The sequence below is a fragment of the Phalacrocorax aristotelis genome, chromosome 4 (assembly GCF_949628215.1).
Source record: "Phalacrocorax aristotelis chromosome 4, bGulAri2.1, whole genome shotgun sequence".
NCBI classification, from domain to species: domain Eukaryota; kingdom Metazoa; phylum Chordata; class Aves; order Suliformes; family Phalacrocoracidae; genus Phalacrocorax; species Phalacrocorax aristotelis.
This window is the reverse complement of record NC_134279.1, coordinates 16,367,400-16,391,148: the sequence shown is the minus strand read 5'-3', so window position 1 is coordinate 16,391,148 and position 23,749 is coordinate 16,367,400. Positions and strand designations below refer to the sequence as shown.

Genomic DNA, 23,749 nt, shown 5'->3' with positions numbered 1-23,749 from the left:
GGACTCTAAAATTGCACCACATACACTGATGAGGACCTTGCAGATTTCATAGGAAATCTAGCAGGCAACAGTGTGGTCAAAATACTATTTCCTTTTGCCCACTTACAAAATTCAAACTTACTGTAATCCATTCCTCTGATCAAAAGCAGGGATCATAGAACTGGGATGCTCTGACATCAGAGCAACAAGCAACTGCAAGACATCCATTAGATTGTCATCCTGTTGAATAAAAGTTACAAATTTGAATTTAAAATGCATGTAGGCTAGAACATTGTTTTGGTTAAAAGAACCACTACAAAACATTTCAAAATGGTCTGGAGAGTAATGTAAACCAAGGACCAAAACAATTAGGCCAGGATCAGAAGAGGTATAGATCTGGAAGGCAAGTGCAGGAGAAAATATTTTTAAAAAAAGCCCCATTATTTTTTAGAGTGAAAAGTGATACTTCTGTGTCTGGGATGGATGTAAGCTTATTTCTTTCCACACACATGCTCATCTGTTTGCATGTATATTCCCCCTCCCCCTTTACTGCACAGGAGCTGGAAATAAACTGCTGCACATTTTCTGGGGCACAGGTTGGGGTTTAATGCAAAATCTCTAGTAACAAATGTCCACCCCAGAATAAAAAAAACAAACACCACCACCTGCCACAGACAACACTTAAAATAGGTCATTCAAGCTGCTCAGTAGTTTTCCATACCATTAGTCTAAAGCACTCTTAACTAGAGTATATTAATTTTGCAACTGCCTTCTTTTCCCCTTCTTTGTGAAAGCTTATTGGGAGGGGGTGGGGGGGAAACACAAATCACAACAAACCAACCACACACTTTCCAACAACCAGTTTTACATCCCCTGAACAACTGTGCTCACCTGATGGTATTATTAGCTTACATTACAGAGACTATCACTGATGAATGAACCTTACGAGAAGGCTGAATTTTACTTTTTTTGTTAATGTTTTCCAGAATTTACAACTAGATACCTAATTCTGTGGGATTCAGCATTCATGGACCTTTTAGACTTGACCATGCAAACTGCTAAGATAGTTACAATACCACCTCCTCATCTGAAGGCTATATAAAGTTTCTGCTATTTTGGTTTACTCTTACATGTTACTAAGAGTCTTATTTTTTACATCTTCATATAAAGCAGAATGACTTAAATTGCTTGACCATGGTACTACCAAGTAGTAGTAACTGGCACAGAGAGTAAAAGAAAAATACAGGAAAAAATCCATACTGCTTGAAGTTCAATTAATTCCTTATTTTACCCATTTCAAGCACCCTTACAGAGATGAGATCAGTTAGATTTATGTCCCCATTTCCCTTGTCTTTGATGTTGCATCTGGCATAAAGTGCCTGTTCCTGGTGCTAAAATATGAAGATGCAGATGTATCAGTGGTAACCAACATTTTCTCCCAATTAAGTTTATATGCTTCTCTTAGATCCCATTAACATACATCTTTATTTTTTAATGCATGTTTTCAATTTTATCGCTTTATTTAAGAAGCAAAATAAAAAGGAGAGAACAACAAAACAAAAATATTACTTAGGCAGCATAAAACAAGGTTTTGTCTTTTTTTTTTTTTTTTTTTAAAGTCAGCCTCACCATCTGTTTTTCTGCTTGGTAAATCAGTTTGCAGAACAACATAAGAAACCATTTTGACTTACTGGCTTAATGAACTTCAATCTAACACTGAACATAGTGCTTAAATCACTGCAAGAATATTGGCAATTCAGCACACTACACTAAAAAGTTGGACAATGTTTGCTACTTCCTCTACAGAGCCATCTTGTGGCATAACAAAGGTAATATTTGAAAATATTCAAATATTTGGTGGCCACAAACAGCAGTACTACCTTTTCTTCCCCCCCCCACCCCGCATGCCCCCCAAATTAAAAATTACCTCATGTATAGTGAGCAGGTAATTGAGGATAGCCTGCAATTCATCTTCTTTTATTCCATAGTCCTTTAAAAACAATCAGGTTTTAACTATCATCTTTCAAGTACAAAAGTACTGTTCCCAAAAGAGCATTATTACAAGCCTTGGCTCTACATAGAACAAGTCCCACAGGACAGATTTGTTTTCACTTGATACTACAATAGCTTCATAGATGGAAGGTACCTTTTCCCCACCCAAAAAATACCCACTGAAGGTTATAAAAGTGCATTAAGACAACTCCAACATAGGCATAAAAATAAGCCAGATAGTAATGTAGTACATTAAATTGTTAGAGTAGCACATGTTAATTGATACCGATAATCTGATCTGAGAGCTTCCTATTAATAGAAGAATTACATTAAGGTGGCAAAGAGGATCCAAAAGTAGAGCTGGATGTTTAATTAAAAGCCTGTTAGCTATGCCTATAGCTGAGTTTGCTTCTTATTTTCCACGACAGGATCTTATCTTCAGTTGCTATCAACTCTGCAGAAATTTACATCATTTATGGCGTCTATGTCAGTAATATGCCTTGAGGTCTTTCTGGTGAAAATAAAAACCAACAATTTCTAAGAAAAGGATGAGGGAAGGGAAAAGCAGGTTTCTTTATTTCTAGGGCTTTTATTTTTAAAGCAAGTCTCTCATTTCCCAAGATTTTGCAGCACTGTGTACAAATAGAAAATTTGGAAAAGAATCAACCTGTTACAATGGACGTGCTTTTTACTGTCCCTGTGAAACTCTATCCAAAACTGTCCAAGTTAAAAATGTCTGACAGAAGTTAAAAAAAAAAAAAAAATTAAGCTAACAGTGAAAGTCTTTTAGAGTTTGATAGCTAAATTGTCCCTGATACTTCAATTGCAGAACATCCAATCTGAAAAAGAGCACAAGAATCAAGAGCAGAACTTTTCTGGTAGTTACTCCTCCATACTGCTGGGGCTAAGGGTAGCAGCACACAGAGCATACTGGTCCCTTAGCAACACAGAGGAAGAGGAGAAAAAGAAGCTAGACTCAAACACAGAAAAGACAGTCTACAGAATGAAGAGAAGAAAAGAGGGATCAGAGCTTACAATAGGAAAGGGCTAAGAAGAGTCTATAAGCAGTAGAACTGCTGAATTTCAATACTCCTCTAATGTCTAACAAACAGCTGTGAAACTTTATTAATAGAGTCTTTCTTATCCTCCTCTGTCCCACAGCATACAATGTCAAATGTTGCTCTTTAGTCTTTAAGCACTTCTGATGCAGGTGATACTGTTCTTGTCAAAAACAAAATATGGAATCAAATACTTATTTCTGCAGTAGTAAACATTTCTAAGCTAATGATTTAACAGCTCCACTTTTGATAAAAACCAGCTTAAATGGGAGAAGAATATATCTTTAGCACCGCTGTCTGTGGCAAGAGCCACACTAAAAAGATGCACCTTGCATGGCATTTCTATTTACTTATTTGTTCACAAAATTCAACATCCTTAGAAAAAGAAGTGCATTTGTTTATGAAAGGAAACTTAGATATCCTGTCATAATTTAAAGTTATCCTACCTTCACCACTAGCTGTTTAATGAACATCAATAAGAATGCTCGAAGAGATAAAATCTCTTTTTGAGTAGGCCGCGGCCCGTCTACAAAAAAGAAAAGTAGATATGTGAAATACAAATTAACAGTTGTTATTGGCATAGTATTAATTTTCACATACAGAAAAATAAAAGGCATTTTCTTGGTGAAGAGGGCACAATTCTAAGTAAAGTTATCTTTCCTCCACTTCAGACTACAAAATAATAATGTGTTTTATCACTGTTTATTAGCAAAATGCCCAACCAGTGAGGTTCTACTAAGGCTTTTCGAAAGCCCTCTTCTTTTCATGTTTATACCACTTCCTTCCAGCATCTATGAACCAATTTCATGCAAGGAATAAGACTGATGAATTTCCAGATTTCAAATTTTTGCAATTTACTATTGAAGTTCTTCTGCTAAAGCTCAAAGGAAGAACTACGTGCCATTATTACACATTGGCTATATACACAACAAAATTCAATCTTGCAATGTTACATATATAGATGACCTTGAAAGCCAAAGTCTTTATTTGTTAACTCAAAGTCAAAAGGACTTGCTTCTGCCATTCCTGTGTAAAGCAGACTTTCACTGAAACATTTTAAATGCTCAGACACTGAGTAGTTCCCAGAAGACACAAGGTTAAAAAAACAGGTGCAAGCAAATGTCAAAACAAAGTAAAAGCTTTCATACAGAAAGCAAACGAACTGTTGCAAATACATTTCTAGGGATAGTTTTTATATTTGCACACAAGTTCACAGTTCTTACAATCTTAATCATCGGGGAAAAGCAAATCAACTGGCAAATATAAGTGACCGTATGAGTCTGGTTTTATACAGTATAGGTGCACAGGCATATTTGGTTTAAGAATAGTTATTTCCAATATAGACCAGTCTAGTCAAAATAAGCCATTAAACTGTATTAGTAAGACTATCTTACACATACATTTGCCTCAGGCTCAATAAATCAGTTCAGAAACTAATTAAGTTAATCATGCCTTCACTAAAAAGAAAGGAGAAAACACGCATGCTTTGATCCTTTCAGGATGCAAAATACTACGAAACAATTTTTGCAACCCTCTAACAGGAAGGGTTGGTCATTTCAAAAATTTGGTGGCAGGAAGTTGGATGCATCTAAGGAGCACTCACTCCCAGTACATCTAGCTCTCTTTCACCACCTGCTTCTCTCTCTGAAATTGCAGAGGCTTTCTTCATCAGAGGACAGACTAGAGATATGTTATTCTCCCTTTGCCAAGGCTGTGTCCAACCCCATAAACCACAGAACAACAATTAGAAGAGTTGTAAAGCCATACTTCCAAAAAGCATTAATTCCCATATCTGTGCCAGTTCTATCTGCACGTTTCACTTCTCCCTGTTCCTTTTACAGTACTGATTTCTGAGTCAAGCTTTTTTCTTAGGATCAGTATTCTTGTTCTGTGTTCCATGTCAATGACAAGTATTAAACACCTGTTCTAAATTTCTTGTTACTTCTTTTGCCTTGAGTTTGCTGTCTGGATTAAGCATACTTATTAAGCTGTTTTCCAACAAGTTCAGATCCATAGACCCATAGCCTGTTTTCAGCTATACTGCTATTATCAATAGATCTTACAAGCACTTAAAGCCTGTCCAGTACTTGAATGAGCTCCATGAAGAGACTATATTCCCAGGCACAGCTCTGACCAGTTCTATCTAGTACTAATGCAGGTAGGTGTTTGGTGACACAGGATATGACTTCTGAAGAAAGTTTCCATTAGTTTCTGAACAAAAGCTTCCAAGAATATCCTTGTGGACAAAAGCACACTGCCTGAACTATTACAGTGAACCCACCGCATTAAGATAAAATTCTTTCTGGAACATTTGCGGTTCTATGCTATACACCGCATACAACATTTTTTAAAAACAAGCATCAGCTTGTGAGAGTAGAAATGAATACATACCTACACCCTTGGGAGTTATACCGCTGCGATCCTGAGGATTCACTACCCAGTAATAATACTTTAGGGTATGCATGACCAAAAGAACTGTCCCAACGCGCCGGATTGCACCATATATGTTAACAGTGCCAATGAACTCAGTAGACAGGTAAGTGTACAGGATCAGCTGAACCTGCAACACCCAACCAGGAGATCAAAAATCATCACAGCAAACTGCAGCACATCAGACAACTGCATTCTTAAATTTCATCTATTAAAATGTCTTAAAGAAATAGATTTTGTCTGCATAGCTCAGTCACAAAGCTCTTAAAATCCTTGACAACTGATGAAAAATTTCATTTTATTTCTAAAACTATAGAGTGCTATGGATTTTTAAGCTGTTCCGCTCTCATAGGAGCATGAAAGCATGGTATTCACACAATCACAGATAGCTGAGATTGGAAGGCACCTCTGGACATCATCTAGTCCAACCTCTCTGTTCAGAACAGGGTCACACATGAAGTATTATACAAAGGTGTATATTTATTATAGGCTTAAGTATTCATTATAGGCTTAATTATTTACATACCTTCTTTCCCTTTCTCTTCTGAGAAATAACGACTTCAATAATACTTAATAATTTAATTTAGCTGTAGCAAACATAAATGTTTTACGACGACTTCAACCGTAGCTGTTAGTGCTGCCTCAGTTTTTGAAATGCAAAACAAACCCTTACGAAGGGAATCAAAAAATTTGGTAAGAAGGTTTCAGGTAGAACGAACTGGAAAATTTCCATCCAGGCTTTTCAGTCTCAGAGAACATAGATGCACCAAACCAAAAATACTTCGCAGAGAATATGTCAGTTTAAGCGAAGACTTCAAATCTGACACCCAGGATAATTTCTCTTAAAAATTGCCATGGTTTTGGCAACTAACCCATTCAAAATTCCTTCTCAATCTACAACACTGCCTGGGTCACGGATACCAGCAGTCACTCCCAACTCTGCTCTGCAGAACACTGCAGGTTTCTGAAGTCCATGAAAACCTTGGGAGTCTGCAAAATTTGACAGCTACACACAGAAAAGCAGAGTGTGAAAACAGTTCCTGTATGATTTCTACTGGGGAGCCAGGACCTGTAATTCTTGGGGTCCAGGCTTAGTCTCAACACTCCCAAATCAATACATCGTAAGATACCTTATTCATAAGAATAAGCAATTTTACCTGTGCTGGGATATGAATCCATATTGCAGGATTAAGGAGAACATGATCACACAGTTGCTTCAGCAAGGGCATCCCATTATGTAAGTTGCTTAGGTACTTTGAAAAGGCAAGGCAAAGTTCTAGTACAGCTCGGGTAACATGGGCTTTGGAAGACTGTAAAAGAAGATCTGCGTAAGGAAGAGCCCTGTAACAATCTAGTAAAAATATTTTTCTCAAAAAAACTCAACATTAATGTATGACATCAGGAAAGATTTGCTTTACCTTTTCTAGGCTATACCCTATCACAAGGAAGCCCTTACAGGAAAGCATCTGTTCTTGCATAGCAATGGAGTTCTTCAACAACTCCATGATGAAAGCCAATAAAGTAGAACTGAAAAATATAATGTTTTAGTAAAGAAAAATGTTTTAAAGGGCTACAATGAGACAGAAAGTATTTCCAAATTAACATTTTTATCACACAGCCCAGAAATACATTTAATGTGTTATATAAAGGCTCAGATCGGAATTTTTAAAACAAAAAGCCAGACTAAAATTTGAAAGCTCTAACTTCTTGCTTTTAATTAATGCATTATTAACTTGAAATTCTGGTTTCTGAGATAACTGCAATAGCAAAATTCTGCTGAAAATACGTTCTTGCAGAAAGGCAACAGCTAAGTGTGTACTTCTCTCTCCTTCACATTTCACTTACAAAATTCTGCAAGATCAGTAACAAATGCCATTCCACTTCCTACTGCTTTCATATGAGCATATATTGGAAATATTTGTCTAGACACGGCTTTACTATTGCTTCAAGCCAGTTCAACTCTGTGCTGCTGCCAGAAGAAATGCTCATGCCCCTCCCCTTGCATCACAGCCTAGTGCCTATGAATCAAGACCTTAGCCAGCTGAAAACCCCTCTACATTGCTGGGCCAGCTTGCAACTGAATCAAATCCCTGACTCATCACATAGATGCCCAGGTCTGAGACAGCTCAAGAGAGTCCCAGGAATGTACAAATGGGCTAAAGGAACATTGTGACCACCCCTTCTTAGCAAAAATATGGATGTAGACCATCTTTAAACAGTCATGAAACTACAATTGCAATGAAACAGAGCAAACCACACCAGGATTCTAAAAAGCAATCCCTTTGCTATTAATACTACTTTCTAACTTAGGAGCTCCACCAGTTTCTGTGCCTGGATGTTCAGAAGTTGGACTGAGTTGAAACAGAGCTGAAATCAGAGGAAAAGCCCAGCAGTAACACTGAATAACAGTATCTTCCAAAAAGTCTGAGGGTAAAAACAAAAACAATCCTCCAAGGAATATCTTTATGTAGCTGAAAAATTCTCCCTTCACAGAGTTTCTCTTGAAGCCAACCCCAGTGGATTTCTCCATGATGGGAATAAGCTCAAGAGAATTGTCTGTAATTCTGTTACACAAAAAATTGTGAAGTAGAAACGTGTACATTTTGATTCTGTGTGAACTTTCACAGAAAATTTTGTACAAATAAACAATTTGAGGCCTTGCTTGTAACAAGGCCACCTTTTTGTTTTGAGACATAATTCACTGTTGCACAGACAATTTAAACCACTATGCCACTTAATAAAGCAAGAGTTAATTTCCTTTACTTAAAAAGAAACAAAGAACACAACAAGTACATGCACTCACCAAACAGTTGTGTCAATGTGGTCTGATGAATATTGCCTATAGTCTAACTGTGCAAAGAGAGGGAAAAGTACCTGCACCCCTCCGATGGAGTGAAGGGCACTTTGGATAGAATGTGTTAAGACTGCTTTCACATCCTGACAAAGAAAAATAAAGAAATATTGAAATCTCCTACAGAAACTGTTAAAAAGTTTGCTCGAAATAGTTTGAAATTTCTTCAATATAAACACTGTATTACTACCAAATAAAAAGAAACAGTGAGAACTACAAACTGGCTGCCACAGCCACAATAAATGCATAGCCTGGCTGACCTACTGCTTTAGATAAGCCTACAGTGTAGATCCTCAGACAAATATACAGGAGGTGGCTTGCAAACTAAAACAAGTCTTCTAGAGTTTCTCTATTACTAAACAGAACACATGAAAAGCTTCTGCCAAATTAAAAAATTAAGGCATTCAAAGCACAGGGAAGAAAAGGGTATCATATCAACTGGGCAAAGGACGGGAGATAGATAATATCTGTAGGGGAGTGAACATATGTCAGAAACGAAGAAGAGGGATTTTTTTAAAAAAAAAGCTAAGACAGCCTTTGTAGTACTGATGATTTTTAGATTGTAGCTTTGATAAAATTAACTTTTTTTCTTAGGATTCTTGTGCATCCAGATTAATTCAAGAAACAGGAAAGGTAGCAGCAGGGGCAACCCAAAAAACCCAGCCTATCAGCAAATCTCTGTCTTGTCCAGATCCCTAAAAAACTTGATTTTTAGGTTTTCAAACAGAAATCATTTGTATCCTCCAAATCTATGAAAATGTAGAAATACCTGCAGCATGAGGGCATGTGGTGAATGAATGAAAATAGAAGGGTTATCCTTAGGGGATGACTCTAGACACAGCTGTGCATCTGTAGCCCTTGGATTGTACATAAAAGCAATGGCACTGGATAGTTTGCCATCATATAGCAACAGTTTGTGATGTTCAGCAAGGAAGAGATCACTTTCTGCTTTGAATTTGAATGTTCCCTGGATTGGGGAGCAAGGTTGAGGAAGGAAAAAAGAAAATAAAATTAGATTACACACATTGAGAATACAGTTCAGAACAGAACTAATGCCAAAAAATGCCTAAACATTGCTTCTTCAATCCAGCAATATTTCAGAAAGAAGGGGTCTTATAAGAACATGGAGTCAAAGTCAATTTTACAGAGTTAGAAATGCAGAATTTTTTTTGACCCCTGAAAAGTAGCATTGCCAAAATGGTGGGCAATGCAAAAGAAATACGTTAGCTAGGAAACAGAATGACAGTCAGCAATGTTCACTCAGAAGGAACTAATAATTCAGGAGTAGATAGAATAGGAACCATCTTTTTTAGCATATGTTTGTACAGCTGCTAGGGAATAACAGTCTTCAATTAGTGCCCCTCAGGCTATGACAAAACAAATAATAAATCACTGCAACAAAACTAATCCTCAGCACTAAATTCACGCATTAAAAAACCAACTAGCACAATCAACTATAAAGCTACATTTCTAAAGCAAATACATCATAGTTGATCTAAAGTTTTCAGACTCGATGAAAAAGTGAACCTAGCCAGAGATGAGTGGTGCTCTCCCTCTCCCAACCACCAACACAGAAATTTTTAGAAGTAAATATGAACACAGATTTATTTTTTATAAGAAATTAAATAATTGAATTAATGATTATGTGTAGTACTTGTAGACATACAGAAGAAACACGGAAAAGTTTAATAAAGACTACACAGTAAGAACATTTTTAGAATGACATAGCGGTGTCACAACGCTCTTAAGACCCACCATAAAGAGTCTTATCAGAATTAAACTTTGGAAGTTTTACAGTCAATTCTAAGATACCTTATATCCCAGACCAAGCTGATAAATGGCAAAGATCTGAGCAGCATTGAGAGCCTCACTAAAAAGGTAAACGGACGTCATTTGCCCACAAAACACTCGATTGGCATCTGCTGTTTCAGAAGAACCCAGGAAACATTTGTCAAATGTCTGAAAATGAAACAGAACCCAGTAATAGGATTTAATCTATGCTACACAAGCAAATTATGCAAAGAATATACATATTATCAGGGAATATTATTTTTACATGAGCAAGCATTTGAGGGTCTCAGCAGAAACACATTTTAACTTCTGAGATGCATAAAGGCAGAATCTATGCCTCTACCAAAAGGTTATTAATTTTATTTCCACATTTAAACAAAAAAATGCATAAGATGGGGGAGGTTTAATAATAAAATGGCAAAGAATATCTATTTTATCCATCAATATGATCAACTATAGATATTCATATACAGGGATTACTTACATCACTGGTGTTGACAAACCATGTTATTTCTCCATAAGATGCCAGTTCCCCATTCACGTAACATCGAAGTTCACTATTCTTCCACCGGTTATAGATGTGCACTATAGTAACCATATACCACTAAATGATAAGAAAAAAATTGATACAATTCTATAGACACTTCAAGTAGCTTAAACATAAAGTGGGGCATGGTGGAATAAATTCAACTATTTGTATGAATTAGATAAAGATTGAAAGATTTATTTTAAGTTGAAAAGATTAAGTTGATGGTCAGTTTTCTTGCACAGCTATGTCAAAGAATAATATGCCATCTTTTCCACAATAAGTAGACACAGAAGCTTAAAATATATTTACAGCATAGAACTCAAAAAATCTTCATGGCAATGCTGAAACAAATTTACACTGAAACCAGTGTGTAAATAATTTTTAAGTTGGGTTACTTTTAGCATGATGGACTACTGCAAATGTTGTCATTCCAAAGAGCAAGGATGGCTCCAGACTAAAGACTTTCAAAGGCTGTGCATGTCAAATTATCACAAACAGAATCCATATTTACAGCAAGGGATTACTGATAAGAAATTCCTGAGGAGGCCTGTTCTCCCACAAAATGTTTACACCAGTTGCTCCAGAAACATTAGCAGAATATCTATTTGAAAAAGAAAACATTTTCAACATAGCATACTACTTAATAGGCAAGCAAGCCTTGAACATCAATAATAAAATCAACTCATATTTTAATTCTTACATCTAAAAAGGTACACAGAATAAAGCAGCAAATGCAAGGAGACTATTTTCTAGACAACCTAAATGAACATAAAGTCTAACATTCTTTCAAGAATGAGTCTGTTGTTCTCCCACATGTAAGAACAACAAATTCCCATTAATGGTCCTAGCTTGATTAGGAAAAAGAAATGTGGGTTAGTAATTATGCTTTCTTAAAATAACACTGCATCTTGTCTATATTGAGTAACCAATGACATAAAGGGGAGCCTTAGCAAAACCCTTTAGGAAAAGGATAATAGAATCTATGGAGGTGGGAGAAAACACATTATAAACAGAGAAGTTAAAAATTACAAGCCTTGTAATTTTCAAGCTCTGTATATGTACAAAAAGTGCTCAGAGAACTCACACAAGTCTCACAAATTCATACACTTCTGGTAAAACGCATTTTTGAACTTGCTCTTAAATCTTTGAGAAGTAAAATTAAAAAGAAATAAGAATTCAGAACACAAATTTGTTTTGCTCATTCTAGTGTAACTGTTCTTATACAGAAATACAAGGCTAATCAACAGCTACAACACTCCTCCTAGGTTACATTTTTAAATTCATGAAATCTACATGAAAGATTTTATTATTTTTACTCACCCTTTGTGGTTTGAAATCAAATTTTACACAGTGCTGGAAACCTTTTCCTTTTGATTTTATGGATGTCACAATCAAGCAGCCTCCAACAAAGTGAGCAGAATAACCAAGCCCTTTGTTTGTTCGAAAACTAACAAATGAGAACAAAATCAGCACATACACGGACGGAAGCAGAAATCATTGAAGAGTTAATAGAAACTGAACATCAGAAACACAGTTTTACATTAATACTCACCAATACAAGTAAGGCTTATCCTTATCCACATTGATATTATTTACAGGATCCATTCTTAGCCAAGTGTGGAAAGTAAACCCGTTCTGGTATGGCCACTTGGCTATAGGAGGTAAGGCAATAGCCTAAAGAAAGCAAAAAGTTATTAATGTAGAAAGATCAACATCACAACAGTAAGAGTATGCAGCTTAAGAGATACGCTGCAAATGTATACTGATATACAGATACACACTACAAATGCATACACTACAAACATGTAGCTTCTCTGTACAGTTTTCTCTTAAAAAAGTCTGGCCTAACGTCTGTGCTTTTTGTACTGCATTGATAAAATATTTAATTCATCTAAGTATTTAAAAACTGATCTTTATATCTCAAAGAAAATTACTATGTCTTCATAAAGCACTTCAAAAATTACACGCTTTAGTGGAAGCCTTACAGCATAAAAACTCCTCAAAATGCAAATTCAAGTTGATGTGGTTTTGTGGCAACCTGACAGACTAATCAGATTCATAAACTTATTTTCACATAGTGCTGGCATTCAGGAAAATAACTGATTATGAAAAGAAGCTGGCCACAGAAAGAGAATCATATACAATTCACTTATCAGATTCTTTTCTCTCTTGAAACTTCTGTCTATGTAGCCTTCCAGTTAGATTATGACAGACTTATAAACTTCCTTAAAAGAAAATACAATCCCCACCAGCCAAAATCTGCATATCAAACACTGTGTTTATGTCAGCTCAAAAGCTCTTACATTATAAACTGTGTGGCACAGCCCTTTGTTTTAAACCATTGGGGTTTATTGTGGGGTTTTTTTTTGTTTGGCTGGGAGGTTTTTTAGCATTACTATTAACTTGCCACTGTTTTGCTGCACAGATTTGCAATACACACTTCAACTAAGACTGCCATAGCCTCTGATCAAAGATGCTGTCCAGATGATCAATACCAATGAACAGAAAACATCAAAGAACTTGAGTGTCGCCAGGCTCCTTATTATGCTCCCACGTTCCGTTCAGCTATCCCTGTCCAAACAAAATGCTATAAATCCTTCTCTATACCAGCTAACTAATCAGTCTGCATGTCTTTGAGCTCAGCTTCTGGGAACTGGTAGCTTGGTTTAACTCACAATGGATCCTGGATATTAAACACTTGATTTCTAAGGACTTCTTAATTTAAAAATATATAAGAATATTCACATTAAGGTTACTGAAGCACACCAGTATCACATTCAGTTCAAGCATTCAACACAATTATTAGACATTAAATACAAAAACAGGACATGAATAGCCAAAAGGAACTAAAACATGTCCATCTATTGCCAAGTTCTATTGTATGTGATAAATGTGTAACTGCAGAAGCATTTTTCTAGAAGCCTGTGTCTTTCAGTCTCAAGTTTTCATTTTAAAAAAAATTCATTATGTCATCAAGATGGTGAAATTTAAGCTCAAGCCACCAAGGCAGAAAGATAATGGGTTTATGTGAAGAAAACTGGAAAGAGGCATCTGATAAATCTTATTCCGATCTTATTCTGAATTAAGCATGAAATTTTGAACATACTGTTTCATCCTACAATTTTAGGAGCAGAAGTGTTGATACACTTAAATTCCTACAGAAGATTCTGCACAGTGTTTTCCAACTATTTTGTTTCAAATTATTTTTCAAGTGAACACCACAGAACTTAAAAATCAATCAGTCACCTGAACAATTATGAAAGACTAATCATTGTTAAAATTTATCCTTTTTCAATATTATTCAACCTACACATGTCTAGGATCCACATCTTTTCAGAGAATTCTTATAAGCAATACATTATATTCACATCATCTGATCATTAAGAGAACTAACAAATGGTGCACAAAAACTAACAAAGTATGGCCACTCCTAGTTCAACACTTTCTGTTGTTTCACTAGCAAAGGTTTCTAGATGTAAGGCTGTATTAGGTTTGCATGGCAAGGCTTTGGTACCAGAGGGGCTACCGGGGTGGCTTCTGTGAGAAGATGCCAGAAGCTTCCCCCATGTTCAATGAGCCAGTACCAGCCGGCTCCAAGATGGACCTGCCGCTGGCCAAAGCTGAGCCAGTCAGCAACGGTGGTAGCGCCTCTGTGATAACATATTTAAGAAGGGGGAAAAAACTACAACAGCAGATGGAAGACAGGAGTGAGAACATGTGAGAGAAACCACTATGCAGACTCCAGGGTCAGTGAAGAAAGAGGGGGAGGAGGTGCTTGAGGCACCAGAGCAGACACTCCCCTGCAGCCTGTTGCAAAGACTGTTGTGAGGCAGGCTGTCCCCCTCCAGCCCATGGAGGTTAATGGTGGAGCAGATATCCACCTGCAGCCTGGGGAGGACCCCACACCGGAGCAGGTGGATGTGCCCAACAGAGGCTGTGACCCCATGGGAAGCCTGCACTGGACCAGGCTCCTGGCAGGACCTGTGGCCCCATGGAGAGAGGAGCCCGTGCTGGAGCAGGTTTGCTGGCAGAACCTGTGACCCCATGAGGGACCCTCGCTGGAGCAGCCTGTTCCTGAAGGACTGCGCCCCATGGAAGGGACCCACATTGGAGCCGCTCGTGAAGAACTGCAGCCCATGGGAAGGACCCATGTCGGAGAAGTCTGTGGAGGACTGTCTCCCATGGGAGGGACCCCACGCTAGACCAGGGGAAGAGTGTGAGGAGGAAGAAGCAGCAAAGACAATGTGTGATGAACTAACTGTAATCCCCATTCCCCATCCCCCTGTGCCACTCGGCGGGAGGACATAGAGAAATCAGGAATGAATTTAAGCCTGGGAAGAAGGGACTGGATGGGGGGGGAAGGTGTTTTAAGATTTGGTTTTATTTCTCATTACCCTACTCTGATTTGATTAGTAATAAATTAATTTCCCCAAGCTGAGTTTGTTTTGCTCATGACAGTACTTGGTGAGTGACCTCTCCCTGTCCTTATATCAACCCACAAGTCATTCATTGTATTTTCTCTCTCCTGTCCAGCTGAGGGGGGGAGTGATAGAGCAGCTTTGGTGGGCACCTGGTGTCCAGCCAAGGCCAACCCACCACAGAGCCACTCTCACACATACTGGATACTAACACCAGCACTATTCCCAAGAAATATGAGAGTGAAAAGCAGGTAGATTCTCCTTGCAACAAGATTTAACTGAATCAGTCTGGAAAGAAAAAAAAAAAAAGCCTCATTTATATCCGTTCTTTATGCAATAGTATTTGTTCTTCTATAGTGATAATGCACATTTATTATAAGCATGATTTATGTAGGCTTAGTGTAAGTGTCAGGCAGAGAAAAAGAATTGGTTAAAACTCTATGTCTGTGACAACGACAGATGAGATGAAAGAACACTACGAATAAAAATAAGAATGGCCGTAATAGAACAACAAACAAACATGAGACTTAAAATATCTACATACTGCAGCACTTTTCCCTGGAAAGTTGAAGAAGGCATCAGGTCCATACTTCTGAGGCATATGTTTTAACACAGACAATAACTTCCCAGCATGCGGTGGCTGACAAAGAGAATTATTAAACTTATAAATAAATGAAACACACCTATAAGAAAGAAAAGACTATACACACAAAAAATTAATTTTGACACATTTTAAAGCTTTGCACATGGTTGAGTAATACTCTGCTAAGGCTCTCAGCACTTTCAATAAACAACGTGAACAGAGAGTCATGGATACCTTCACACAATATGCAGTAGGTGCACTGAAATACAATTAATTGGATAACTAAATTAAGGAGTAAAAGGCCAAAGCCACTTTCATCCAGCATAAACTAAACTGACCCTGAATGTTTGTTCCTCCCTCTATCTGTTCATTCCCATCAGCACTACCATTTGTGCGGATTTGCAGTGAGCTGAAGAAAATTAATTTATCCAGCTGAAAACTAATTTCAGAAAGCCAAATGCAAACCAATATTCAGTTACAGCAGTTTGGATTGTGGCTGTGTGAAACCTGTGCCAGCACAAGGGAGTTGGGGAATACCTAGCAAAAGGGAGAGGGAGGATCAGCAGACAGGACTATTTTCATCAGGACTACAGTCATATACTAGATTAAAGTGTCTTTGGCTACATATATCCCTTCATGTAAGTCCACAGAGAAAGATTCAAATCTCAAGGGCAGTTTGGAGCACCTAAACCGAGTGCTCAGTTAGTGTCAATACTTAACACTTCCCCACCACCACCCTAATTCTGCACTGATTTTGTTATAATACTCGGCAACTATAAACTCCACCTAGAGTATATGAGCTCACAACAGCAGCACGGCAAATACTGGTCATAGTGACAGAACAATTTTGCGTGTCTTCTTTTACCACTCCATAACTTTCCAGTAGATCTATTTTTAAACTACAATTTTACTTTTCTGATCTTTTCCTGAAAGTTCCCCTTTTCCCCTTATAAGCTGCCAATCTCTGAAAACTAAGCATTGCATGATCCATTACAAGTATTTCAATGTACCAAAATTATAGTTAGAAAAACAGTGCTTCATGAATCTGAATTAAAATTGAGGAGGAAACACTGAGAACTGCTTAGATGTCTTCAGCGCTATAGAATTCAACTAGGTAATTTGTGTTGTAGCCAAATACTTTATATCTTTGCGGCACTGCTGATTTTAAGATTTATGGAGTTGTGCAACTCCTTAGCAATGCAACTGTGGCATTTTTCTCTTCCTTTCCTCTATATTTAGTCTTTAATAAAGAAAGGAAATTAAATGCAAATAGCAGAGAGACAGGAAATGAAAAAGTTAGTGTTACGGAGACAACTTTAATTCATCTATGGTTAAATATACTCTGTACATTCAATTATTAAGTTTAAACCCTCTGTTAAGTTTAGAGTATTTTCATTTGCGCAAGATCCCCAAAGTTATTAATTTCAAAAGATCCTTTAAAACTTGCTATATTATTTGTGCACACTGGCTTTTATACTGAATACGTTTTTTAAATTATTTGAAGTAGAGACAGACACTGTGCTACCCTTTGTCTACACTAGGCAGAGTATTTAGAGATAACAGGAGCTGGATTAACGTTCAAAGCATGTAAAACAATTGTTAAAATAGTTCCTAATTCCAACAAAACAACAATTTTATGTTAAAGAAAACTTTATCTGGTGGCATCTACAACATATACATTTTTACTTTAGGGACAGAGTTTCTCAACAGTAAAAGGAGACCCTCTTCTCCTTTTCTAGTTCATGCAGGAACAGGAGAAAACACATGATACAATTTTTCAGCTGGACCTTATTTCCTTCATTTCAATTTCTTCCACAAATTCTCACTTCCCTAACTAGATAATTTTTTTCAATCTTCACGTAAAGAAGAACAATGTGATACAGGAGCGCACTAAACTGCCTACATAGGCATTTTTAGTTATTTCTCTCTTGTATTCAAAAAAGTTTTAACCTTTTTTCCTTCAATTTCACATAACTGGAATTACAAAAGTAAAAATGTGCATAAAAACACTTGCTTAGAGTCACCATATTATTCCTAGGTGTGCAAAAAGACCAATCCAGTCCATAGGTCCAGGAGGAAATTTAATTTCATCCCTATTCTACTCTCTGTATTTTAGTTGCTTGCAAGTAAAAAGATTCATTGATATAATACTACAAAGCATCCTCTGTTGCTTGGCACATTTAAAATTTGTTGATTATAAAGGTTATCAAACAGTCTTTTAACTTGTAAACTTTAGGGAAAATATAAGCAACACTACAAAAATGGTTTCAGTTTTGTGTTTTCTTTTACCCATCTCCCTTTTTCTCCTTGAAGCTTGCTGAAGAATAACTTTAGCTCTCGAACTGTCAAGTTATAGCTAGCCAACACACCCAGCATATCCACTAAGAGATCTGAAAAGGAAAAGAACAGCAATAGAATTGCTTAATAAAATGCAATGTCAAATTTCTATCACTTAATTAATAAAAGTTTCCATGAGATTTTACATAAAAGGAATACAGTTTGAGTCATACACTGGGTGAAACAGTACCTGCAATCATGTTGTCAGTTCTATCAATCCTCTTCAGCACCTGTTCAACAAGCCCCACTTCCGTGCACGCTTGTAGATTGCGTATACTTTTCTTCAAGATCGCTGTAAACATGCTCCACACCTCAGCCTGGCAGGTTATGTCACACTTGTCCAGCAGGTCTACCATGCAAGTGATGCCCTCTCCTTCTTGGATGATAAAGTTCAATTCCAAGTCAAACTGGCCCCCAACAAGCTTTCAGACAAAAGATTAAAAAAAACCTTAAGACAATTGTATCAAAGTACCACTCCATGTTTAAAGTTATTCATTCTGCAAGAAGAGAGCTATCAAAGATGTAAGCTAAAAAAAAACTGTAATGAGGCTAATATCAATATATCAAGTTTTACTTTTCCTCTGTTTCAAGTTCTGTTGAATAACTTCAACAAAGGTGCTCCTAAGGTGTCACCTACTATCAGATAATTGCTGCAGAAGAACATTTGGGTAGTTTAAGATACAGATGTCCTGAGCTTGCCCCACACAGCTAAAAAGCAAAGAGACCAAGCGAGCACTCCACAACAGGTGAGAGAGACAAGTCAGCAAGATACCTTAAATGGCCTGGGGTGGCCCCGAAAGCTTTCCTTTGCATGTGCTTAACAATCCTCAAATAAGGCGGCAATTCTAGCCAAAAGGAGCTGATGCACATCAGAAATATTACCACTGATAAACACTTAAGAGTCATTCCTGAGATACTGAATAAAGCTGGTTAAGTATTAACTGCTATTAATAGCACTAGTAGCCACAGGTACTAAAAGGAAGCAAATGCTTGCTGTATTTGCAGGAACGTAAAACAGCAGCACTGTTTGAAGTCTCTGACTATGTTTTTGGTAAGGCACTTAAATCCTGTAATATTTCAGATCTCCTAGATGCAGGCTTTGTTTGAACATACACTGAGTAATAACCACGTATGCGCATGCCAAGGAGGTGGAGGGGGGAAGGAAGTAACCAACTTCATTCTCATTTGTGTACTCAATAAAATAAAAATTCCAGTTGAAGGAAAGACAGGTTATACTAATCTAACTCCTCTACCCCAATTCCTCCCCTCCTCTTTTTAAATTTCTCTTGGACTTTAGAGCAGTATTAAACTTAATGCTTGCCATAATACCCATTATATACCAGCATACAAGTAGGAATTCAGATAGCATTGACTCAAATGATCGAAATGGACTCATGATCAAAAGCATTTCAACTTGTTCTCACTTCTACAATGTTGTCTAATAGAAGACATTATTTCTGTTTTACGTGGTGTTCTTTTCACAGGCTTTGACCATTAACAGCTCCAGTACTGTCACTTGCCGAAGTCATACCTCGTCAAAACTGCCCAAAAATACATATACTAACTCGTTTCCATATTAGCTCCGACAGCTTCTCTCAGCTAGTCAGGATCTGAAGATAAACTTACCCAATGGAACAGAATATACACTCTTCATTAACTACTGAAATTACCATACATTTTCCTCAAGTGTCTAAATCTTGTCACTTTGAAGAAGCAATCTTTGGTCTTCTGGACATAAATCAGTAATGCCAAACATCACAGGAAGCAGAGAAAGTTACTGCTTTTATGACTGAATAGACAATGTCTCATGGCAACAACTTCTAAACAGTAATTTACACTTTTCCATTGGCTCCCCTCTTGGTCATGAAAAATAATTATGCAATTTACTATCAGATGCTTCCTTAATATCTAGGGGAACCACAGGAACTAAATGGGGAGACTTGAGTTATATTCCCAGCTTCTCTATATCAACTCACCCTGTCAACTCAAACAAATCTATCAAGTCATTATCATTCTCCAAGCCTCAGTTTTCCCTTTCCATAAGATGGAGCAGGGGCCTACCTCAAGAAAGCTCTGTAAGGTAGAATTCAAGGGATAATGCTGAGCAGAGTGGATTAATACAGAATTATCAGAGAACAAATGCAATGAAAAAAGTACACCCCTCTTAAAGAAAAACCTGAACAAAACATTTGAAAAGGTAAAATACATAGCCAGTGTTACACTTTATTTGACACTAAATTTATCATTCTCTACAAAACTGAGGTATTCCTCAAGAAGTCTCTCTCTCTCTCACCATCAAGGTAAGAAACAAAGAGAAAATACTGCATACCGTGTACAGACAGACTAGCTGAAGGTTAAATTCTAGCCACAAAACACCTGCTAATTCTTAACAAGAAATTCAACTCTTTATGCATTTGGTATTAACTACCAGCCAACCATCAATTATCACACCAAAACCATATACAGCAACTAGAGGTGACCTTACCTTCACCCTATAGTCCACACCACCAATCTTTCATTTTTGGCTAGATACACTATTATCGGTAACTACCCATCCAGGAAGCTGTCATATTAGGTTTCCAATATAATCTGCAAACATAAGCATTTCAGCAAGTACATTCTAGAAATAATATGCTATGGTAGAAATAATTACCATTTTAACATTTCTGTTAAGGCAAGTGAGGACAAAAAAAATTGACAGAGAAAGCAATATACCAAAGGCACAGTGCACTTGATGTACTATATGTATGCATACCCATTAGATACACATAAGCACACACACACCCCACAGTATTTCATATTAACCCTTTCTAATGGTGATTTGAAACTGATCAACCTTCAAAACACAAATTTGTTTCCAATGACAGGGATCATAATCCAGGTCCATGCATTGGCTAGTTATTATCTGAGCTGCAGTAATGGCTGTGCACAGCAAAATGTAATCTTCCCAAATGTCACAGTAAGTTATGAATATCTGAGCAGCTTAATGCACCTTACTAGCCATGAAGTGTGAGAATGTAATCTTATTACCTTTTTTATGGTTGTATTTTTTTGAATAATGTAGCCTTTGAACTGATGTATAGTCTTTCCTTGCACTTTAGCATGATTTGGTCTCCTATGTCGCACAGTACATTTTTCAAAATTCTCCAATTCAACGTATTTTAAGTCCTATGCTGAGCTGCATAAACAATCTTTATAGCAACCTACAGGGTGGCATAACGTTTTCTTTCTTTAGCATGTAAGTATAAGCTTACAAGAATGGTTTTAAAGTGCAGTATTCAACATATTCAAATACATCCTCACAAATTTTACATTTTGCCAGTTATATTTACCTTCGAAAAAAATATAAACTAAAACTATAGCTCAAGCTTTTTGGTAAAATGTTTCCACATTTAGCTGATGAGAACAGGGAGGACACTTTATAGCAATTTTTAACTACACACTCAGACCGTGTGTGGTTTTTTCCCCTTAGAGAACCAAACTAATGAGAAGTCAACATGATAGCACTAATTTTAAGTATAAAATAGCAGTACATCACTTCTAAATAGAAATAAAAAGCCAATTTAAACACATAAACCCTCTCTTCACAATGAACCTTTCATCTAACGTAAAATGGGAGAAGTGATCCAAGATATAAGAGACATGGTGCACGCTTTGGATGAGCAACTACCAAACTACAGTACACAGAAAATAGCTCAGAAAAAACACAGTCAAGCTCCACTTTCCTGAAAGATCATGATCTAGTTTATTAATCTAATTTAAAGTCATTTCTCCAAGTGGCAGATATAAAATATTTCAAAAGCTTGTAAGAAAATGTGAGGAAAAGTATTTCCATGAACTATAACAGAAGAAAAGAAACCAAGTCCGAAAGCACAAACAGCATTTCTCCTGGAAGAGCTAAATTGGCTATATTATGGAGAACTCTAGGGCTGGATCTCCACAGTTTTACCTCAAACCTCCACAAAGACTTCACTTCTACAGAGCTTCCTTATCCTGCTGGTCACTAGATAACCCACAAATCAAAACAAACATACATTTTTTATTTCCTAAAGCCAGGAAGAAAGAACTATTAACCAAGCAAACTGTGACCTCCCTTTTCTTCAAGATGTTGATTTTGTGATCTCAGACTTGTTTCTTTAGTATGTCCAAAACAACAAGTATGGACAATGCCTATCCAATGGAAAATGTCCATCCCACGAAGGGGGAAAAAAAAAAGTACCATAAAATAGGCCAGTTCTATCTCAGTGGAATTTTTTTAAGTTTATGCTTAATAAGAACCCGCAAAGCTGTGTGTATGAAGCTAATAACTGCCCAAAATCTTCTATTCATAAGAGTAAGGTACTTACACAAGATAAACACTAAGAAAAATGTGCTGAAGCTAAACCAGTTGCCATTTCAACAATTAAAGGTTTGATATACACCCTACATTTTACCTCTGTTCACAAAGTGGCTATGCTATCCAAAATGGTCCTGTTCTTACTGCAATTTTACATCATGTCAGTTGACCCAAGGTTAAAAAACAAACAAACAAAAAACCCCATGTTTTTCACCCCTTGATGATGAAATCTGAATGCAGCTTCTGGAGAACACAAACACAAAAAAGATGGATTCGTTTTAGCCAGTATGCTTCTGACTAACAATTAATATAATATTCTTTGCTTACATTTACTCTTATCTTCCACCAAAGTAATAACCAACATCGTGGACTCTAACCCCTTTCACATATTCAGATACTCAAAACAATTTATTGATTGTCAAAAATACATGCCAAAGATTTGGGAACTATAAGAACTAAAATCTCTTTAGGGCAAGGATCTCATAGGATCATGAGTGATCCCAAGCCAGTCAAATCCCTTGAGGGCGCACAATAAACAGTAAAAGTCTACACCATGGTACACATCCTGGGTGTGATAAAAAGACAGTTCTGATGTGGAAAGGCCTCTACAGACCAGAAGAGAAAAAAGGGGGGGGAAAAGAATAACTCATAGATACCAACTTGCAGCAATCCATCCTCTGTCCCTCACAGCCCACCTTTCCATGCAGTCTTTTCTATCACTAACATGACACTTGGAGATGCAATCATTAAAATACGAGTCCTAAGAGGAGATTTGGTAGGAAAGCCTGTTAATAGTTTGAATAAGTATATCAAATAGTGACATTAGCATGAATGTCAAGTCAGTGAAATCATGACAAACAGGGCTCAGGCCTGGAGAGGTTAAAGGGAGGCAAAAAAGGGACAGAAAAAGCCTGGGTGTCAGCCGGTTTTTCTCCAATATATTTCCATGATCAACCATAATGCAACCAGAAAAACTAGACAAAGCATAAAGAACTGCAGGAAGACCCACACAGGGAAGGGCAAGGTCCTAACCTTCCAGCAAGATGCAGATGATTTAAAGTCATTTGCTACCTTAGCTCAAAGTTTAAAGTAATGTGAGACCATGAATATGCAAGTGACTAGTGACTTTCACAGAAGGAAAGATTCTACTCCAGCCTCTTCTGTAAGCATCCTCTTTAACCTTGCTCCAACTTTGGACTTCTTGCTTTCTTCCAAGTTCATTTAAAAAAAACAAACAAACAAAAAAACCCAACCAAAGAACCACAGAGAAAGAGCAAACAGGTATTTCTTGAGCAGAAAACCACAAACATTTCCTGTTGATATCTCAGGCTGAAGTCACCAGTTTCCCTCCATCCAACACTACCCAATAGTTACACTACCAAAAAAAGAATACTAATAGTACCCATCTCCTCTGCTTTCTAAGGGAAAAAGGATGGTAAGAAGCA

General features: G+C 37.1%; 1 protein-coding gene across 1 annotated transcript in view; it reads right to left on the bottom strand.

Annotated features, from left to right (window-relative positions):
* The window catches only part of LRBA (LPS responsive beige-like anchor protein), a 419,175-nt gene that overhangs the window by 358,351 nt on the left and 37,075 nt on the right, over window positions 1-23,749 (bottom strand). The window contains exons 3-17 of the mRNA XM_075090413.1: window positions 18,159-18,390; window positions 17,921-18,021; window positions 15,593-15,688; window positions 12,183-12,304; window positions 11,951-12,077; window positions 10,586-10,705; window positions 10,123-10,269; window positions 9,080-9,277; window positions 8,263-8,396; window positions 6,878-6,986; window positions 6,617-6,769; window positions 5,421-5,589; window positions 3,476-3,555; window positions 1,907-1,969; window positions 122-219 (exon numbers count right to left, since the gene is read on the bottom strand). Of these exons, the coding sequence (XP_074946514.1) occupies window positions 122-219; window positions 1,907-1,969; window positions 3,476-3,555; window positions 5,421-5,589; window positions 6,617-6,769; window positions 6,878-6,986; window positions 8,263-8,396; window positions 9,080-9,277; window positions 10,123-10,269; window positions 10,586-10,705; window positions 11,951-12,077; window positions 12,183-12,304; window positions 15,593-15,688; window positions 17,921-18,021; window positions 18,159-18,390 (1,949 nt within the window). The remainder of the gene's footprint in view (window positions 1-121; window positions 220-1,906; window positions 1,970-3,475; window positions 3,556-5,420; window positions 5,590-6,616; window positions 6,770-6,877; window positions 6,987-8,262; window positions 8,397-9,079; window positions 9,278-10,122; window positions 10,270-10,585; window positions 10,706-11,950; window positions 12,078-12,182; window positions 12,305-15,592; window positions 15,689-17,920; window positions 18,022-18,158; window positions 18,391-23,749) is intronic.